The following is a 21,003-nucleotide window of genomic DNA, read 5'->3' as shown; positions in this document are numbered from 1 at the left end:
TAGCTTCTTTTAAGACTTCCACTCTATCCTTATTTTTTCAATTCTTATTTATTGAAGAGGTTTTAGTACATTAAATTAATGTAGCATTTTTTTAAAATTGTGAAATCTTAAACAGCTTGAACAATTAATGGATAGAGTGAAAACCTTAACTATTTAATGTTTTGCTTTTCTGAGGTTTAAATAGCCACTGTCACTTTGGAATGATTTTATACGTTTAAAGCAATTCTTTGCTCTTTTATACTGCTCTCATTTTGTCTTTAAGGGTTCAAAACCACTTGCTTATTCTTAATGGCACAATATAGCAATCAAAAAGCATGCATGTAAACTTTCACCTTTCATTTAATTCTTTTAGTAACTCCATGACCTGTATTTTAAAATGGATAATCCTTAAAACTTCTTAAAATTCCTAAATATGTTGTCACAGCATTAAAGAAAATTGGAACCGAAGTGAATTTTATAGGGGTTGGATGGGGAAGAAAAAGATAAAATAATCTCTATACTGTACCCAAATAATAGATAATGGAATCAATCATTTTCCAAGAAAAGACTGTGGCTCATTTAAATCAGGTCTTCAACCCCGCTTAGCTGCTGATGATACTTGCAATCCCCTTAGCTAACAACATTTTTAAATGTGATGGCATATCCAGGAAGATACTATTTGTGTGTGTGAATGATTTGTGTGCATGGAAATTTAAGGAAGAATTTAAGTCAATAGAAAAGTATCATAATTGTATTTTTCCTACAAAATGCATTAGAAAAACTTTATTTTTACCCAATCCTGTACTTTTCAGTGGTATTTTCTGTGATAGAATACCAAGTACAGCATCCGTGTCATTGTGATAAAAAATTCTACCCAGAATGAAAAACAATTCTCCAGCTTTCAAAAAAAAAGCAATGAGTTTAAGGTCAGTATAAATATGGAAAACTTATATATTTCAAGGCAAGCAAGAAAAGTCTTTCCAAAAGTACTCAGAATTATGTACTACCTAGATATGGAGATACTCATTTAGGGAATAGTTTGTTATGTCAGGAATGCTGAAATCTTTTACTTGGCTATTTTGATATTCGTTTCAAGATGACAGAGATATTTGTGTGTTTCTCTTTAAAAGAAATCGGTAACTTCTCCACAGTTGTATTTCTCATAGAAAGCAAAAATTTTAGAAATACATTTTCCTGCCTGTATTTGATTTTCTAAATTGATAGTTTAGCATTTTTGCCAGAATCAAAATGTCTTCATCACTTTGAGGCATCAACCTTATAGATCATTTTATTGCATGTTTAAGAGATTACCCTAAAATGGGATAGGGCAAATGCTCTGACATGAAAGTTTCAGATCCTGACATTATCATTGACAAAAAAAAAAGAATCATAGAATTTTAGAGATAATGTAGACATCATTTAAATACAACTCTCTACATGATCCATTAACTAACACACACACACACACACACACACACACACACACACACACACACACACACACGACTCCTAGCAAATATTTGTGGAAATTCTGCTTGGGGAATTCTATGCCTCCAGAACAGCCCATTTATAATTGCTGGGAAATATTTCTTAATATTGATCCAAAATCTCCTTCACTACAACTTGTACACACATTGACCCTAGTTCTGTCTGTTGGAGAGGCAAAGAAGAATGATTCTGGCACCTCTTTGATTAAGTCATTGTTGTCAAGTGTCTCCTGCTCCCTCTCTTCCCTCCCCCTGCCCCATCCTGACTGTCTCTGTGGGCAAGGAACTTGATCTCTTTAACCCTAATCTGCAAAAAAGGAAAAAGGGATGCATGACCTTAGCCCAGGATCAAAGGGAAAGTAACCAAGAACTCTCCTGCTCTAGACAAATAGAAGTGATTGCTTCTTCTGGGAAGTACTGGGCCTGCCATCAGGAAGAGCCAAGTCCAAATCTGGCCTCAGATACTTACTGGCCGAGTGACCCTGGGGAAGTTAACTTGGCAGCTTCAGGTTCCTCAATTATAAAAAGAGGTAATAAAAATAATGCCCACCTCACAGTGTTGTCAGGAGGATTGAACAGGATAATATTTGTAAAAAGCATCGAGCACAGGGCTTGGTTCATAGTAGACAAATATATAAATCCTTATTTCCTCCCTCTTCCCTTCCTTTTCCCTTTCTTTGTTGCCAAAATTATCTCTAGAAATTTTTCACAGATGCCCAATAGAATTCTTGCTGTATTTTTTGTATACCTTTCCTCTGATCAGTTGATTTGTCACTTCAGTTAAAAACAGAATTTATATTGCTCTGTCATACTTGATTCATAATGAACCTTTAATAGTGCCTAGTGATCCCTGCTTTCCTTATTGTTCAGAAGATATCTGTTTAATAATCCATTCTAGGATTTTCTTGAGCATAGATATCAAGATCACCCATCTACTGTTTGCAAGAGTTTACTCTCCCTGTTTGTAAATTGAAATAGCATTTATCTTTCTCAGCTGCTTCAGCACTTCTTCCTTTCTCCATGATTCCTACAAAATGATTTAGAAGGATTCATTGATTGCAACTACGAGTTTTCTCAGTATCTATTGGTATGATTCTTCCAGGCCAAGAAACTAAAACCCATTGGAAGCAACCAGTTTGCTTTCTGATATCTCTTGTCCTATTTTGTGTTTCACTTACTCCTGACTCTTTTTATTGTTATTGTCAGTAGAATGATCTTTCTCCTTGACAGATGAATCAGTGAATAAACATTAAGTACATATTAAGTGCTGAGAATATGTAAGATTTACATTAATATCAATAACTCCAAGTAGTAATTTTATAAAGTTTATTAATAATCACTTGAAGTAGGAGAAATTTTAAAAAAAGAAATAGAAGTTCAAAGCTTAAATTTCTAACTAAAGTAAGGCCACGTGTATAAATTCTCCTGCCTGGCTGAAAGTCAGGTTCAGCAGCTGAGTTCAGGGAAAGAGTGAGAGCAAGAGGCAGTGACACCAAAATTATATCCTCCCTATGTTAGCATGTAGTAAACACACAAATGGGATGCTGGGTAAGAGAATCCTGCAGAACAAATTCTATCCACATAAATAATAAGGCAAAAAAATTCCCTACCTCAAGAAATTTATATTCTGCTGAGAGGAAATGTTTGCACATACACATATCCTGTAGGTACTACTAACAACTAGAGATAAGAAAAGTCCTCAAGTATAAGGTTGTACTTAACATCCTTCAAAGTTCAACGTTAGTACAACAAAGATTCTTAGAGGCAAAAGTGAGGAAGGAGTGCAAAGACATGGGAGATAGAATGTGGCCTATGAGGAATCAAAGGAGGGTGGTTGGCATGGTTAGAATTTAAAATGAATAAGAGTAATTGCTACTAAGCTTAGAAAGGGAAGCTAAAACCATATTGTAAGGACTTGAAATGCCAAAATCATATTTTATCCTAGAGGCAGTAGTGAACGCTGGTGCTCTGAAGTAGGGCAATGAACATATAAGTAGAGAGACACATTCAAGAGGTGTTTTGCAAGTAGAAATGAGTCTTGGTGGGGGCAGCTGGGTAGCTCAGTGGATTGAGAGCCAGGCCTAGAGACAGGAGGTCCTAGGTTCAAATCCAGCCTCAGACACTTCCCAGCTGTGTGACCCTGGGCAAGTCACTTGACCCCCATTGCCTACCCTTACCAATCTTCCACCTATAAGTCAATACACAGAAGTTAAGGGTTAGAAAGAAAGAGAGAGGGAGGGAGGGAGGGAGGGAGGGAAGGAAGGAAGGAAGGAGTCTTGGTAACTAAATTAGATTAAGGATTGGGAACACAAATGAGAAGGAAAGCTTGTAAAAGACTCCCAAATTGCAAACCTGGGTGACTATAAGAGGATACCCTGAACAAAAATGGGAGAATATGAAAGCAAGTTTGATTTTGAACATGTCAGGGAGGAGGGTTAGCAGCTGTTCCATAGAAATGTCCAGAAGGCTGTGGCGATGTGATGAAGTCAGATTAAATCTATAGATCTCAGAAGAATGAGATCTTAGAAGTCAAAGAGAGAGCCATGATATGTATGATGATGAAAGTAAAGGAGCAGTTGGATACATTTCTGTTAACGTTATACCATCTAGACCAGTTGTCCAGAATTGGTCAGAAATTTTTAAGCATGGCTCATATATAGATTTGGTTTTATTGACTTTGCTTTTTTCAAGAGAAGGTTGCATGGGGGGAAGGGGATAGGAGTAGAGTAAGAGGGCAGGTGAATGGTGAGGGGGAGCTGTAATGAAAACAAAAAGGGAAAAGGAAAGAATGTTAATTTATAGCAGTTCATGGAAAATGGCAGACAAGCAGAGCAGTGTTGGAACTACCATGTTCAATGCAATATATCTCAAAAAAAAACTGTACCTGATAGAGATGAATGTTCGTGTTGGTTGATTTTTAATTATTCTGTCTACCCCCAAAGCAAGAGGTTTTATCCTTGTTTTTTGGTCTGAATCTATGGCATAATTAGAATAAGGACCATTTGGGAAAGAATCTCCCCCTTCTACTAAAGACAGTTCATTGGTTAAATGGCTTGCCCAGGATCATTCCATCAACACTGATCAAGGCAATCCTGTTAACTCTTTTTTTTTAGGCATTTCTCAAAACTGTACCTTTTTCTTGACACTTGACCTTATTCTTATAGGTCACTCTTGATTTTGTGCTTTACTTGCATCTGGTTTGAACTTGAATTTGTTGAAAGTTCTTTATAAAGGCAGTGTCATTCTTAAAGGGACTTTCCCAAAACTTTCTCCCTCATTAGCATCTTCTGAGATTGTATGGTCAACTGAGAATCTCCTTTTCCTCCTGTGCACTTTTCTCTGTCTTTCCTGTCCAACAAATCTTCAGATTCTCAAAATTTTATATATAAACAAATTTCTAGAATATTTTATTAATACATTTTGAAGGGATTTAATATAATACTGAAATCACTATGCAAGTTAGATTTGTATTTTGTAGACAAAGCCAATTATTTATTAATGAATTGAATTTATAATGAACCTAGCAGCATCCCACTAGTTCTATTTCCCTGCTCTTCATCTCTTCCCCTGCTCCCCTCACCTGTCCCACCCATTACCCCACCCGCCCCCCAGTTCCTAAAACCCTTAATTCTTTGTGCTTCTTTAACAGCCTCAAAACATTTGGAGTTTGTATTTTCTGGACCATCCTGATTAAAGAGAAACATCGTGTGCTTACTTGAAGATCTTAGGGATAATTGGAAATTTTCAGATAAATTGAATCTTAGGTCTGCTGATTTGTGTGAGATTGCCTCTTGGGTTTTCTACCAGAATGCATTAAAAACTTGCCTTTTTTTTTATAATGACTGTTGTTAATATCCCTTAGCTTTCTTAAAGGACCTATCATGGGGAACTTCCCTACATGGGAACTCCTTCCATAAATATCCATTCCGGTCTTAAGGAGGTACTATAACACATAGAGATTAATTGACTTGCCCAGGGTAAAACAGCTAGTTAAGAAATAATTTGTTTGAAATTTTCTGGCTCCTTGCCCAGCACATTATCCTTCATTCCATTTTGCCTTTACACAGATTTCGAATAACACTAATTTATTTAACTTTCATGTAATGCCTCATTTTATATATTTTTTAAAACAAAAAATCTTCCCCAGAAGAAACCCAGGCATTCATATGTAATATTTTCCCACCTTGTGCACATCCAAAAAACTTGTCTGGTCCGTAGAACAGAGATAGCTGGTCTCAGCCAGGAGGCCCCTAGATGGTTAGGTGGGCCAGATGTCATCCAGTCCAATGGCAGGTCAATTTCACAAAAATGGAGGAAAGGAATCAATTTGTCCCAAGTTGGAGTGAAGCCCAGGAGCACTTGAGTGAATCAATAACAGAAGCAAGACTTTTTCAGGCCCTCTCACTCCAGCTGTCTTTGGCACGGGAACCGCCTAGAATACCTCTTGATTTCTATCTTGATTTAGAAAGGCACAGCTCACTTAACATTGCACTCATGTCTTTTAGTTTAGATGAAATAGGCTTAAATACATTGGTGCAGAGTGGGATGATTCGGTTATTTTCCCAAATTAGCTATAGAAATACTTGAATTTGGAGGTAAAATGCAATTTTTTTTCATTTAGGTGAAATTTTCCTTTGTAAGTGTTTGTTGAAAGGCCTTGGACACACTTTGATTTTAAGTGAATCTGGTGCTTTATGTGTTTTATTCCAATGAATTCTGTAACTGAGCCTATACATTACCTCTTGTAATACGACATGCTCTGGCATAAGCAGATTCACATGTTGATGTTCCATCATCATGGTAGGCTCCAATTAGGCTCAGTTCAGAATCCTAAAGCAACCGGAAGAAGAGGTGGCAAACAGTTGGGTGGCAGCAGTCCTTTCCTGCTCCCAGGCTAGATTGTTCCTCCTGTGCTGGCCAGGGCAGGGGAAGAGATGCTGAGCCTTTGTTAAAAACAGTAGGTGTTCCCATCTCTGTTTATACTAAAGCACCAAGTGAGGTTCTATTTTAAAATTAACCTCATTACTTTTCTCAATTTAAAACACTGTATTTTAACTCTAGTGTAAGCATAGTCCTGGAGTTAATAATTAAGTCATCCTAATGAAGGGTAGACATTATGTAGCAGAGAGAGCTGACCACTACCTGTGTGACCTTGAGCAAGTCATTTAACTTCCCGAGGCCTCCTTTCTACATCTTGTAAAATAGGGAGATGAGACTAAATGATCTCCTTAGTTTCTTCCATCCTTAAGTCCTATGACTACAGAGTGGCAATAATTATCCAGTAATTGAAGTTAACCTTTGATCTCTGCCCTCACATTCACTCTTTCAATATATTAAGTACTCGCTCACTAGTGGGTGCCCCTCACTCACACCCCACACCCCCCCCCCCCAATGAATGCTCCTTCTTAACAATCATCCCCTGGGAAAGCCCAGTCTAGAACCAGATGAGGTTAGAGTAATGAAGCTTTTCACCAGGTCCGATCTTAGGGCCTTTTGGGTCATCCTAGTGTCTGATACAACTTGCTATCCAGAAATGGAGCTTGCAAGTATTCACGTTTCTGCAGACATTTTTGCTGGCTGTTTCATTTTCTTTATTTGATATGTCTTAGCCTATGTGGCACACCTTATTTTAAGTTCCATTTTCTTGCATGATGAAAGCCCACATTTTTGTGAAGACAGGTGATTTTGTATGATGATATAAAATCACACTTTTTTCTCTAAGAAAAAAAAGTATGCTTCTCCCTCTTTCTTTTTTGACAAAAATTATTGCATGCTCCCCCGTATTTTATAACCTTTGGTTTATGCAGGAATATGCTGAATTTCAGTATCGGAGGAGGCATCGACAGCGGCGACGAGGAGACATGCACAGTCTGCTCAGTAATACTCCAGATCCTGAGGATCCAAGTGAGAGCACCTTAGGTATTTCCATTTCCGAGACTCCTTTTCAAATTCTCTTAAGTGCTATGATGAGCCCATTCTGTGAGCATGAGGAAAGCCTCACCACAGGTGTGAGCTGGCATGTTTTTATGAAAGGTACCAATGATAGAGAAAAACTCAGCATCAGAGTGGCGCTGTTGACAAAGCCATGGCTTATTGAGATTGCTTTGGCAATATAAAATAGATATGAGAGTGGATGCTGGAGAAGAGGACAGTCAGGAGGGTGGATGATAGTAAAATCAAGGAGGATTGTTTTCCAGAAGGAAGGGGGAACTTACATTGAGCCTTGAGGAATTAAGACTTGAGCAGAGGAGAATGGGGAATGGGAAGAGAACATTCCAAGCAGAGGACATTCCAAAGGCAGAAATTAATATGCCATATTGTGGGAATTATCCTTGTTTATACCATAGAGTTCTGAACAAATCATCTCTTTGGTTCTGATGTTTTTGAGGCCTCAAAATTCTCCATCTGAAAACCAAGACTGTTATACTTCATCCATCACTGAAACATTATGTGACTTTTAGGTGCCCAGCACAGTGCTAGACACTAAAAAGAAAATATTCTCTACCTTAATCAAATTTACATTCTGCTGGGAAGACAACACATGCAGCAGCCTAGTGTTTGATGAACCCAAAGAACCCACCCAGGTGGCACCATGGCTAGAGTACAGGCCCACGCAAAACTGCCCTCACACACTCTGCTTGCCTCGAGTATCAATAAACTTGTTATAATCATCATCACGGGTTATGAGGATCAAATGAGATAATATTTGTGTCTGACAGAGTAGGTGCTATCAAAATGCTCATTATTACTATCATACCATTATCTCACTCTTGAACAAAAACTGGATGGATAGAGGTTTAGCAGAACTAGGTATAGGCCAGCCCGTCATCAGGTACCAAGACAGGCTCCACGTGGGTATGTGAGTTAGACACACAGAGTGACATCAAAAACAGTTGCATGGAGGAAATTACCTGCCAGATCTATAAATAGAGGGAGAGTTCCTGGGAAGTAAAATGGATGTTTTGATTCCATAAATTTAATAAGGGGTTTGTATAAATAAAATGAATACAGCTAAAATTAGAAGAGGAGGAGGAAATTGGGCAAAAACATCTTGGTAGCAATTTTCTCTGTTAATGGTCTCATTTCTAAGATAAATAGAGAACCAAGTCAAATTTATAAGAATAATAGCTATTCCTCAACTGATAAATGGTCAAAAGAATATGAATAAGCATTTTTCAAAGGAAGAAGTCCAAGCTATCAATGGCCATATAAAAAAAATTCTCATTAATAAATAGAGAAGTGCAGATGAAGACCACTCTTGGGAGGCACAACTTACCCACCCATCAGATTGACAAAGCTGAGAAAAAAGGGAAGAGCCAAGAGATGAGGGACAGGAAAAGGCTTTGGCACTAACACGGATTGACAGCTGATCTTTTCATTGTGACAAAGAACTGGACCAGGGTGGGGGGTGCCTGTCCATTGGGAAATGATTGAACAAGTTCTCCGGCGTAGTCTGTGTCCATGTGTTCATGCATGGTGAGATGCTGTTGTGCTCAGAAGGGAAGCCTGAGGAACTGCTGTAAAGTGGAATGAGCAGAACCAGAACAGGCTAGACAGTCCAGAAGCCTGAAAAGCTGTCCTCGACCGCTCTCCTCGACTCTGTGGGTCTAAGCAGTCTGAGAGGGCTGCACGTTTGTTTTTCTTGGCTAGACTTATTTGTAGCAGACTTTGGTTTTTTTGCTTCCTTAAGGGTTAGGGGAAAGGATTTGGGACAAAATCAAGTGGAATTTAAAAAAGAAAACACCCACAAAAAAGGGAACAGGTGGTGCCTGGAAGATGGCACCTGGGGTGAAGGAGGAAGCCCAGGATCAAGAGGCAGAGCTGGTTAGGGAGAGCCTCTGAGAGCAAAACCCTCCCTCGGGAGGTGCAGCCTTGGGTGAGAAGCAGCCGTTAGGCCAGGGATGGGGAAGAGAGGAGGAAGGCTGGGAAGAAAGGAGGGGACGGGGCCAGCGCCATGCCATGGCCGGGGGGCAAGTGTGGGAGAGAGTCAGCGGTCCCACGACAGCTCGGGTGCAGAGTCGAGGCTGACGACGTGGGGAGGGGGTGAGGCTCTTTGCTGCCCTCTGCCATGCCAGGAGGCCCAATGACCTTTGGTACTCCTTGCTTTGGCCAGATACCCCGGAAGGCGGCAGCAGCAGCAGGAGGCCCGGCCCGTCCCTGGTCAGCTCAGCTTCCCTGAGCGTCCTGCACAGCTCGTCCCTCCATGACTACACGCCTGCGAGTCGGTCGGAGAACCAGGACTCGCTGCAGGTACCTTCCACTCCCCTTCTTAGAGCTTCTCCAGCTTCGGGGGGGTGGGAGGAGAGGCCCAGAGAAGCTGAGAGAAAAGACATTTTCTTCTTTGTTTTCCCAAACTACTGCTTTCCATCTCAGACTCACTACTGTGAATTTGCTCCAAGAAGGAAGAGCGGCGAGGGCTAGGCAACGAAGATGAGTGACTTAGCCAGGGTCACCCAGTAGGAAGCGTCTGAGGCCAGATTTGAAACCAGGACTTCCGTCTGGAGGCTCTCTATCCACTGAGCTCCCCAGCCGCCCCCTGAAAAGTTCTGACCATTTTTTCTGTAGCTTTTCTAGAAGTGAGTCTGGGTAAATGAAGTTGAGGAGATCTGAGGAAAAAAGGCTTCTCTTCCATAGTGCATGTTTTAAGAGTCAGTTCTTCTCTCTTTGAAGGCTCTGAGCTCCCTGGATGAAGACGATCCCAACATCCTCCTGGCTATCCAGTTGTCTCTGCAAGAGTCTGGGCTGGCGATCGACGACGAGACCAGAGACTTCCTGAGTCATGAGGCGTCCCTGGGTGCCATTGGCACGTCGCTGCCCACCAGGCTGGACTCCCTCCCCCTGGCTGCAGACAGCCCTCGGGCCGCACTGAGCAGCTCTGAGCTCTTAGAGCTGGGGGCCGCCATCAGGCGGGCGAGTGCTGAGAGTGATCTGCAGCCGGCCCCGGGCCTCGACGACGCAGCCGGCCGCTTCTTTCCAACGTCCAGCGACCCCGACTGCACTCGCCTGGACCCCAGCAGCAACGAGAACCTCCTGGGGAACATCATGGCCTGGTTTCACGACATGAACCCCCAGAGCATTGCCCTGATCCCTTCTGCGACTCCAGACACCCACGAGGATCCCGGAGGGCCGCCCCACACAGAAGGGGAGTCAGGGGTGGCCCTCGGTGCCAAAGAGCTAGGCCCGGGGCTCCCAGCAGCACCCTGCCTCCAAGGGGACACAGCCGGGGCCGAGGAGGTCCCAGGATCCCCTGCGGAAGGAGCCCACTCCGAAGAGCCCCACGAGGCGGGATCCGCCGCCGACACCAACGACGCGGCCAACCATGCAGACCCGACGGAAGAGGCTCCGAGCCCTGCCGCTCCAGCCTCCAAAGAATGGATGGAACAAGTGCATTTGGTGTGAGAGCCGGCACTTGGGGGTGGGCGGTGTGGAAAGAGACTCAATCCACACAATTCCTACTTGGTCGTAAACCAGACGAGATTAAAAACCCAGGCGTGTGTGCGTTCATTCCACCCGATGGTCGTTCCTTTTTCAATTTGAACCTTTCAAGGAATATCCTTTGCATTTCATTGGGTAGCATTTTCCCTTTTTTTCTGACAGAAAAAAGGAACAAGTAGGTTGTGTTCCACATTCCCAAGAAAATGCAGGCTCTGTTTAGCCCGAGGTTGGCAAAATTAAATTTGAAAGAACAAATTAAAGGCATACTCTCTAAATTTGGTGGGTTTTCCTAAGACATAGTTTTTCTCCATTTCAGAAATTCTCTTTTGACAAATCTAATAATGTCTAGCTCTTCATTTTCCGATTTTTGTGCTTTACTGTAACATTTTTGCATTTTCTTTTTATTTTAAACCAGCAGCGTGAATTGAGACTCTCTGCAGCCCTCTTTTAACACTGCATCTACAACAATGTCATGAGTTTTATTTTCACATAAATCAAAGATTTTTTTGTGTCTATTTACAGTCCAAATGTGCCAAAATGTGACGAGCCGGCTGTCTAAGCAGAGAGACGAGTGTTAGTGGCCTTCAGGGCCCCAAAGCAGTCTTGTGATTCTTTGGAGGAAAATGGGCCGCCCAGTAGTGAGGATCTTTAGAGATTTGATGGGCTTCTGTTGCCATGGAGACTGCATTGAAATAAATGTAGCCTGTAGCTTAAGTTAACTAAATCTAATGCTGCTGTTAAAAACAGTTTATTTTAATATTAAAATACAGTTGATTAGCAACAGCGGTGCTGTATTTTAAGAGACACTTTAATGGAAGTGCAATCATAGTTCTTTGTTTTCACAATTTTACAATGCATTCTACTTACTAATGGGTGCAATTACTTTTAATGGCAAATATTTTATAAAATAGAGGAAAAATGGAGTTTTCATGAATTATAGTAAAATCCCACAATTATTTAAGGAAAAAAGTCAATAAGACATCCTGCGCAACATGTTACTGTGCCTTTGCCTAATCTAAGTGGATAGTTGCCAGTTAAACAAGTAAGTCATTCAAATGTCAGTGTGTGTTCTGAAGTAACTATGCTATGAATTGCGATGACCTCCATAAAACCACCCATGGCCTTGCCTTTACAGTAAATATAACAACTCAACGTTCATTCAGTCCGTTTGCCTAAAGAGCAAACACTGACATGTATTTGTTTAATTGCACAATATTCATTTGCCGTGTGATTACTGTTTCATGTTTTTTAAAAACAAATCAAACTTCCTAGTTATCAGTGTCTTACTGTGAAGAAAATAGTGGTAAATAAGATACAGTGGTACAGTTCATAATTACAACTAGAGTAAATTGTTGGAATGACTGTTTTACTTACATATAATCAGAACTAGCCTACCGTGTGCAGACTAGCTAGGCAGCGCTCCATTTTATGTCCCGCGAGATCATTCCCAGAGATGTACAGACAGCCAGTCCTCCCCCTCCACAGTCGAGTTCCAGGCCAGGTCAGAGACCGGACAAGCACGGAGGAGTTCCTGCACGCAACATGCTCTTTCTTCCTGTTTCATTCAGGCCCGGCTTCTGAAATTCTTTTTCCCGAGATCCTTTGGGCAGGATATTATATGAGCTACTAAAACATTCCTCAGATTGAAAGTAATTTCCTAGCATAAACCGGGATTATGCCTTTGACATAGAGATGACCAACCCACATTAATGTTCATCCTTTTAAAGTTATTTTTGGGAAATGATTCATCTTGTCTAGAGTACAATAATACCTGATAACATGATGTTCCTATTAAGGTTTCATTTGGGGGGAATTATCTGTTTTATCTCTGGTGAAACTCTGTAAGTTCACCTGAAATAGTCCCTTGAAGAATTTGCACAGATTTATTTATGACTGACATGAGATACCAATAATTTCTTTGAGTTGTAATTTCTCTCTAGAACGTCACAAAGGTTCTGTGGGTGGCGCCAAGCTGTCTTTGCAGAGCTGCAGTGAGATGAGGGATCGGATCGGCGGGGAGCGCAGTGGGTCCAGGGCAGCTTCAGGTCACCTTGGTTTCTGTGCTTGTTCTCTCCACCCTCAGCAGGAAAACTCATTCAATTTGTATTTTCTTGGGACACGTTTTAAAAACACCACAGTCATTGACTTAACGATTCAGAAAAAGCATTTGGCAAAGCCTATTTTGTAAACGAGTTAATTTTATAATGTAAAAATTACTCTAACCTTGAATTGTTATTTGCACTTTCATAGCCTATACTTGATACATTCCCACTTTATATACAATAGGATTCTACAAACACGGAGATGTTTGGCCAAATGAATGCTGTTAATAATATGTAAAATTCTTTGATTAAACATTTATTACTTAAACTACTTCCATTTGTCTCATTACGTTTTGGACCAATTCATGAGGCTGATATCCTGCATTTGAAGTGTCTTCCAGCATGATGGGATTAATTTGGTTTCTATTTTTAAACTTATTAGTGGCTTTTTAAAAATTCTCCACTATGTGGCCTATCGAGTTTTTTTTTTTAAATCCTTCCAACAAATAACCAACCCCATGACACTGGGGGACAATTTGTGAAAATGATGCAATCTTGCAGCAACTAGACTGCCCACATTTTATCAGTCTCAGGAGAAATCATTGATAATTTTTCATTGAATTTTCAAATTCTCCAAACACATGCAGGTCTCTAGCATATGAAATGAAAATTCTTGTTATCAGTATTTTAATTGGCATTTAAAAAGCCATTCTCCTAGGGCAAGTAACAATTTATGTTGGGCGAATGAATGGTGCCTGCCAATTCATCCAGTTTACTATGGCATCACTTTATGGAAGGGTCATCGGATTGATTTTTTTAACTGTGTGGACTTTATAAGTGTCTTTTTTTTGTATTTATTTACAAGGTTGTATTAAATTATAGGAGAGTTAAAGATCATTAATAGGTGCTTTTAAAACCTGTTTTTATGAGAAATGCTAAATGCTCATCTTTTTGAACTGTATTAATTATGCCTTTCAGTGTGAGAAGCTGGAGCTTAACTGCTGGTATTCATATATTGACATGTTTGTTATTTATTGTAGCCATTCATCTAATGAGTTTTGGTCTGTTCAGTCCTAAAAATATTTTTAAAGTACCTGTTACGAGTGAAAACTTGAGACCTAATGAAGTCGGACATTCTGTAAAAAGTTACATATGGTTTCTAAGGATTAAAATCTATATATTAAATGTTAGTAATAAGTTTCATTTTTTTAGGCTGAAATGCAGAAACTCCATGGAAAAAAAATAAATGTTTTCTCCACTGAACCAATACACTGAGTAGTTGACAACTCACTCACTAAGGGTGGAACCTGTATTCTTAGCAACGTGGAATATATGTCTTATTAATCAACCCTAATAAACATTTTACCAAAGAAACAGATGTGCTATCTGCAAAGACAGAGGTAGGTCTTTCTTGTCTGCTTTCTGTAGCACCTCACAGTAATTGGCCATTCACATTTCTTGGGGGGAATTGAGTATAAAAGAAGTCCCTTTCCTCTATCCCTCCACTTCTTTGGAGATCTGACCCATGGAGCAGCCAAGCAGCACACCCATGAGTCAGGTCCCATGCGCCATCTTTCCCACTGGAAAGTGTAAAAGGATGCTGGATGTGGGGCTTGGAAGGGCTGGGGAAATTGTTTAATTGAAACCCAAAGACATTCACTCGAACTACCAGGGTGAGATCGGAACCAGTGTCTTTGGCGGGTTTTTTAATCTTTGTTTTATACTTAGGTTTTCTGAAGTTATAGGATTCATGTCATCTCCTTCCCTTCTCTCCCCCTCCCAGAACCAACAAGCAATGCGATCTGGGTTATATGTATGTTATCTTCCAAAACATGTTTCCATTTTGTTCATTTTTAAGTGAATAATCTTTCAAAACTAAAACCCCAAATCTCCTACCCAAATAAGTAACTGATCAATCATATTGAACCAGTGTCTTTGGATCCCAAATCCAAGATTCTCCATTAGATTGGCAGCAGAGTTCAGTCTAATTGGGAAGCAAAATTAAAAAAAAACCAACCACATGTAAGAAGTAATCAGTGACTAAAACAGTATTACATGCAGGACTTTTGATGGTGGATTCCCTAATTACAGGACACTTCTGCACACATTTAATAATTAAGGAAACCAGTCCATTTGGAATTTATACTGTATACTTTGTGTATATGTGTATACACACACACATACTAAGACAACGCCATTTCACTGGATAATCATTTTGTTGTATTCTTTGTTTCGACCTCCTGACGATGTAGAATTGTAAACTTTCTACACCAAAAACATTCCTAGAGTCTGAAAGAGTTTTAGCTCTAATGGGAGCTGGAGTCAGGAAGATCCGAGTTTAGATTCAGCCTCAGATGCTTATTAATTGTGTAGCCAGAGCAAGTCATTTCACTGTTGGCCTCAGTTTCCTCCTCTTGTCAAATGAACTGGAGAAGGGAATGGCCAACCAGTCCAGTATCTGCCAAGAAAACCCCAGAGTCAAGCCTGAAATGACCGAATCACCAAAATTGCCCTGCAGTGCGATGACACCAACAGCACTTCTTTATACCACTGAGTTTGCAAAGGGCTCACAGACACGGCAGCATCCCTGTGAGAAAGGGCCGACCCTTTTACAGATGAGGAAACTGAGGCCGAGATGGATTTGCCCCATTGCCAAGTCAGAGGCTCTGTAGCTCCGCAGCTCTTCCAGACTCCAAAATGCCACACCAGTTCCCAGGCAAAGTGTACCAGAGCCCCATATCAGCCTCGCCTGCGGAGCATCCTTGTGGCCTCCTGGCCACCTCAGCTCCTTTCTCCTCCCAGCCTGAGTCACTGGGCAAATAAGGAAAGAACTGTGAGCTTGGGTGGGGGTGGCGGGTCCTTCTTGCAAACACAGGAAGCCAAGTAGAAGTGCCCGGGAGCTGGCCAGTGGGAGCCCAACGGGCTCCAGGGAAGCCTGGGGCTAAGTTGTTGAGTCTTACTGACCCCAAGGTGCTGCCCAGAGTTCCAAGCCCCTGGCTGTTGGGGGGGAAGGGGGAGCTTTCTAAAAATAAAGTGGGAATCTGCTTAGATTTAGTGGTAAAAGGAATCTGGGTGTTATATACACTCTGGTATCTTTTTCTTTTTTTAATATTTAATTCAAGTTGTCCTCACAAGATAATATATGATCAAAACAAACTCAGAGGGCAAGAACGTTTTCTTGAGACAATACCTTTAAAAAAAAAATCCTTTTCCTTCCATTTTTTATTGTTTGCCATTTCAGGGTTTCTGAGAAACCTCTCTAGGCAGAAGTTAGTAACTAATAAAATCCATTTTTTTGAGTTATTGTCCCTCTCTCAGCAACACAGTGATCTGTCTGAATTCTGTCCTCAGAAGAGGGTAACACTGATTCTCATTGAATTCCAAAAGTTTTGATATCTTTTCTAAAACAATTCTACCTGACATGACTTTCCAGTACTAAAGAGAAATAAAAACAATGAAAAGTTATGGGAAATCTGATGTTACTAGAAATTAAACCTGAGCTTTTAACCATTAACTATTAGTGATAACTAAAAATCAAAAGTAAATTAATAAGCTAACTAAATTACAAAAAATCCTTATACTTTACAAAATAGTCACTCCAACCCTCAGGTTAGCTTATATAGACCAGCTGACTTAGAAACAGATTAGGAGATTAAACATCTGTCTAAATTTTCTACCTTTCCTGTGATGACAGCCATGTCTGACCACCGTAAATAACAGGCTTGTCAGGGATTATCCTGGACCTCCACATCGAATAAATTCAATCCATTCTGGAGACAAACGTTTGCTCCTGTATTTCTGAGGTAATATTTCCACTCATCCGCTGTGGCCGGTGGGCCTCAATTCATTGGCAAACCTGGTGATTTACTGCCCACAGGATTTGGGGACATAGCAGAAGAGTGAGGTGGAAGCACTGATGACTAAAGACTGAGGTTGTCTTTTCCATTGGGGAGCCTCATTCGTGGAATACGGGGCTTGACTGCCGGCATGACCCAGGGGATTGGCTGCCATCTTGCTGCCCATGGCGACCCACGGGGACATCTCGGGTATCTCCTTTTGCCAAAGACTGCCTGATGCTAAATCCTAGCCTTTAGGAGTTAAAGCTAAATCTGGCTTCAGAGATCACCTAATCCAGTCTCCTCATTTTGTAGATGAGAAAACAAGGTCTCCCAGGACATGGCTTGGACAGGAGCAACCAGCAGAGCCAAATCTGAACCCGTTGCATTTGGCTTCATAAAGCAACAGTAGATGCTTCAATATTAAATGAAATAGTTATTCATTTAGCATAGAACCAAACTACCTGCCCATTTAATTAACTGTCCCAGTGTTTAGTCTTACTCAAAGTGGGTCTGTCCTATGCTACATGTCTCTTTAAAGGCAGCCAACCCATAGCCGTGGCCATTCTTTAAACAGCAAGAAGGCTAGGTCATATCTGAGTTAATGAACGTCCTGGGCTGCTGATAAAAGCCCCCACTTTAGTTATTTGTTTAGTTATCTGGCCAGCTCTCTTTCCTGTGAGGATTTCTTGATGCCATGGGAGCTTGGTGCTTCCCCAGATTGGCTGCCCAACCTTGCTTTCCACTATAGCCAACAGGCATTTATTTACTAAGTCACTGCTACGTGCCTGTCCCATCTGGAACCTGAGAATACAGACGAAACAAGCCCTGCTTAGATGGAGGAGAATAAGAAGAGAGGTCCATAGATAAACTATATACAGAATAAATATACAGGACAGCAACTGGGTTAAGGATGAGAATGGAGAACAGACAATCCAGTTTAAAAGATCAGGAGGAACTCTGGAGAGAGCCATTTTACTGGAACAATAAGTTCAGAAGCCAACAAAGGGCTGAGTAGGTGATGGATGAGAAAGGAATTGGAGGCTGGACCATAACCTGCTTTTTCAGGGACTTTGAAGACTTGGGGATGCTTGAAGGAAGCCACCAGTTGGGAGGAAGAGGATTGAGGATTCAAGGGGAAAGAGGGAGGTGGGGATGATGGAAGATGCATTCCATTGAAGAAGATGGCAGGGGACAGGTTCAATCACACATGTAGCAAATTTGGCCTTGGAAAGAAGGGCCACCTTATCGTGAGAGACTGGAAAAAGAGTGAGGAATGATATTAAGTTATTTTGAGGTATTAAAAGTGGAAGAAAAGGGAACTCATTACAAAAGGTTTCAGTTTTCTGAAACAATGGAACGATCCTTAGCTGAGAAACAGGAAGGATGGAAGTGTGGAAAACTTAGAAAGGGTCCAGAAAAAATTTAGAGCAGTTGTTGGGAGAGCAAGGTAAAGAATCAGTTAGGGAGAAATGTAGTGAGGAACCTGCTGAAGTTGGGTACAAGGAATTTATACTGTTCCAGATCTCCATGGTTATGTGATTTCTCCAGCTGTATTCAGCAGCTCGTGGATAGGAATCAAAGAGATCGATAGTGGAAGTAATCCAAAACTGAGCTCTGCCAAGAGATGACAAAGCAGGAGAAAGAGCTGACAGAGAGCAGAGGACAATGGAGACCTGAAATGGTCAAGATCAAAAACCTTAGAGACATGAATATTGGCAGCAATGATGTTGGTCTATGGGGCAGTTAAGAAGCATTGACTACCCACTATGTTCCAAACACTGAAGGGCTGGGGATGCAAAGCCAAAAAACAGCCCGAGGGGCTCCAATAGGGAGATGAGGTAAATAAGATGTAAGCAGGATAAACTGAAAGACAACAGAAGGAAGACACAAAGGGGACCTTGTAGAGGGTCAGTCGGTCAGTTATTAAACTCCAATGCTCTAGACATCATACAACGAAGCTAATTATATTATACATTCTATTTGAAACTTCACTAATTCCAACTCTCGGTTGGCAAAGGTGGTGGGACTTGAAAGGACTTGACAGACCAAGAAAGCTAGGAGATGGAGATGAGTGTAATGATAAATTACACAGCCATGTGGAAATCAAGATGATCGACAGTTACCTGCTTAGAATATAGAATGAACTGAGCCTGGCAGGTGCCAAGACAGTTGACGCTCAGGTATAAAAGGGAGGATTTGAACTGAGAAGAGATCTCATTTTTCAGATTGGGATTGGAGAGGGTGGCTGGGTAGGGTAGGCTGTAGGTGAGTTTATTCAACCTGCAACCTGTACCAATCAATTTCATCAGTCCCTGATGCTGAATTAACCTGATCCTGAATTAATCTAATCCTGAATTAACCATCAAGAAGAAATACCAAAATTTTATCAGCAGAGTAACCTTGATTTAGGTTAAGGCCAGGCTGGCCCATCCAGACTGGCATCTGGCAAACCCGATTAACATCAATCCAGAAATCATCTACAACATCATTAGTCTTAGTTAGGTAAGGACTTCCTGTTTCCCTTCTTCCCAGCCATTACCCTGCTTCCCTTCCCTAAACCTATTGGCAATAAATCTTCAAAAACTTACCATAGCTTCCTCTATAATCCTAGGGCTCAGTAATTACATCCTTGGAATATTTGAAGGGAAGAGTGAATTATATCATTCAAAACAGAGTTAATTCGCAGTCAACCAAGCGTTATCCATCATAGGCCAGAGTGTCAGTTAGGCAAGATATCTATCCAATTCTAACAGCAGATTCATTGTCTAGCTGGCTACTCTGGGACACTGTTATATCTGAAGTTTGGCTCCAGAAGATTCATCGTATTTAATAACATCTACTACTGTGGGGGTCTTTTGAGATTCACTACTATAATTTAAGTGTCTCACGATTCACCCCACTCTACCCAGCTTCAGATCTTCGTACCATCTGAATTATCATAACATGAGAAGGGAGAGAATTCCAGACACAGGAGACAGCCTGTACTTACAAATCGGAGCTTGTGCCAAGGGACCAGGAGGCCAGTATCACTGGATTTCAGCGTATATACAGTAGAGAAAGGCTAGAAAAATAGGAAAGACGATTGATGCCAGACGAGGGATTTTAGATTTGATCCTAGAGGTAAGAGGGAGCCACTGGAGTGGCATGATCTGGAAGCAGCAGCGTTGCTCAGAAAAAAGGGCTGAGCCTTGAGTTCTAGTCCCAGCTTAGAACATTCAGGTGCCCTCTGGTACAGATGCTCAGGGACCACCGAGAGGGGCCAGGAACACCCTCCTTCACATGCCCTACACTCCTGCCATTTCTGGTTATGTGACCCATGGCAGAAGCCCAAGTCATTTCAGAATTTTGGGAAACCAATATGGTGGTTTGGGGAAAGCATCGGTTCCTCTCTCATGACAGCCATGGCCTGGCATTATCTTATTCGTCTGCCACAGAGGTTCCAAGTCCTTTGGTTAATGATTCTAAATTCAGAATTTATAGATGGGAAATACAACACTAATTCTTAATGATATTGCATGAAACTAGCCCCATTATGCCCCAGATGGAACTGATCATAAGTAGGCTTCCTGTCAGTGTTTGGAGGAAAGTGAAATGGTTGTATAAATGCAAATTTAAATCTTTTTTTAAATTCATGTAGTTCAAGTCAGATTTGTGTGGTATGTTACCAGTTACCTTAGAGTAAAGGTTCTTTTTTTTTTTTTTAAACTCTTACCTTCTGTTTTAGAGTATTCTAAGACAGGGCGCCAAGGGGTAGGTAATAGTAGTTAATGACTTGACAAGGGGCAGGTAGTGGGGGTTAAGTGACTTGCTCAGGGTCACACAGCTAGGAAGTGCCTGAGTTCAAATTTGAACCCAGGACCTCCCATTACTAAGCCTGGCTTTCAATCCACTGTGTTACTTAACTGCTCCCAGAACAAGGGTTCTTAACCCAAGTTCTATGAACTTGTTTTAATATTTTAATAGCTGTATTTCTGTATAACTGATATCTTAGAAACCATATATATGTTTACAAATTTAAAAGCCTTATTGTGAGGAGTCCTTAAGTTTCACTAGACACAGTCCAAATGGTCCATGACACAAAATACTTTAGAGTGTACCAGGGCTACAGTATTTTGAACCTGAAATAAAGTAAAATTAATCCTTGATGTTATTCAAAGTGCTTATTAGTAGAGGAGATTTGGTTAATCCAAAAGGTTGGTATAAAAAGTCAAATATTTTATT

General features: G+C 41.0%; 1 protein-coding gene across 1 annotated transcript in view; it reads left to right on the top strand.

The window, feature by feature from the left end:
- The window catches only part of ANKIB1 (ankyrin repeat and IBR domain containing 1), a 104,323-nt gene extending 90,006 nt beyond the window's left edge, over nt 1-14,317 (top strand). The window contains exons 18-20 of the mRNA XM_044678619.1: nt 7,274-7,385; nt 9,580-9,716; nt 10,137-14,317. Coding sequence (XP_044534554.1) covers nt 7,274-7,385; nt 9,580-9,716; nt 10,137-10,865 — 978 coding nt within the window. The 3' untranslated portion in view covers nt 10,866-14,317. The remainder of the gene's footprint in view (nt 1-7,273; nt 7,386-9,579; nt 9,717-10,136) is intronic.
- Nucleotides 14,318-21,003: the final 6,686 nt, after the last annotated feature.

Source organism: Gracilinanus agilis, chromosome 5, assembly GCF_016433145.1.
Source record: "Gracilinanus agilis isolate LMUSP501 chromosome 5, AgileGrace, whole genome shotgun sequence".
Classification (NCBI taxonomy): Eukaryota; Metazoa; Chordata; class Mammalia; order Didelphimorphia; family Didelphidae; genus Gracilinanus; species Gracilinanus agilis.
This window is presented reverse-complemented; position numbering and strand designations above follow the sequence as displayed.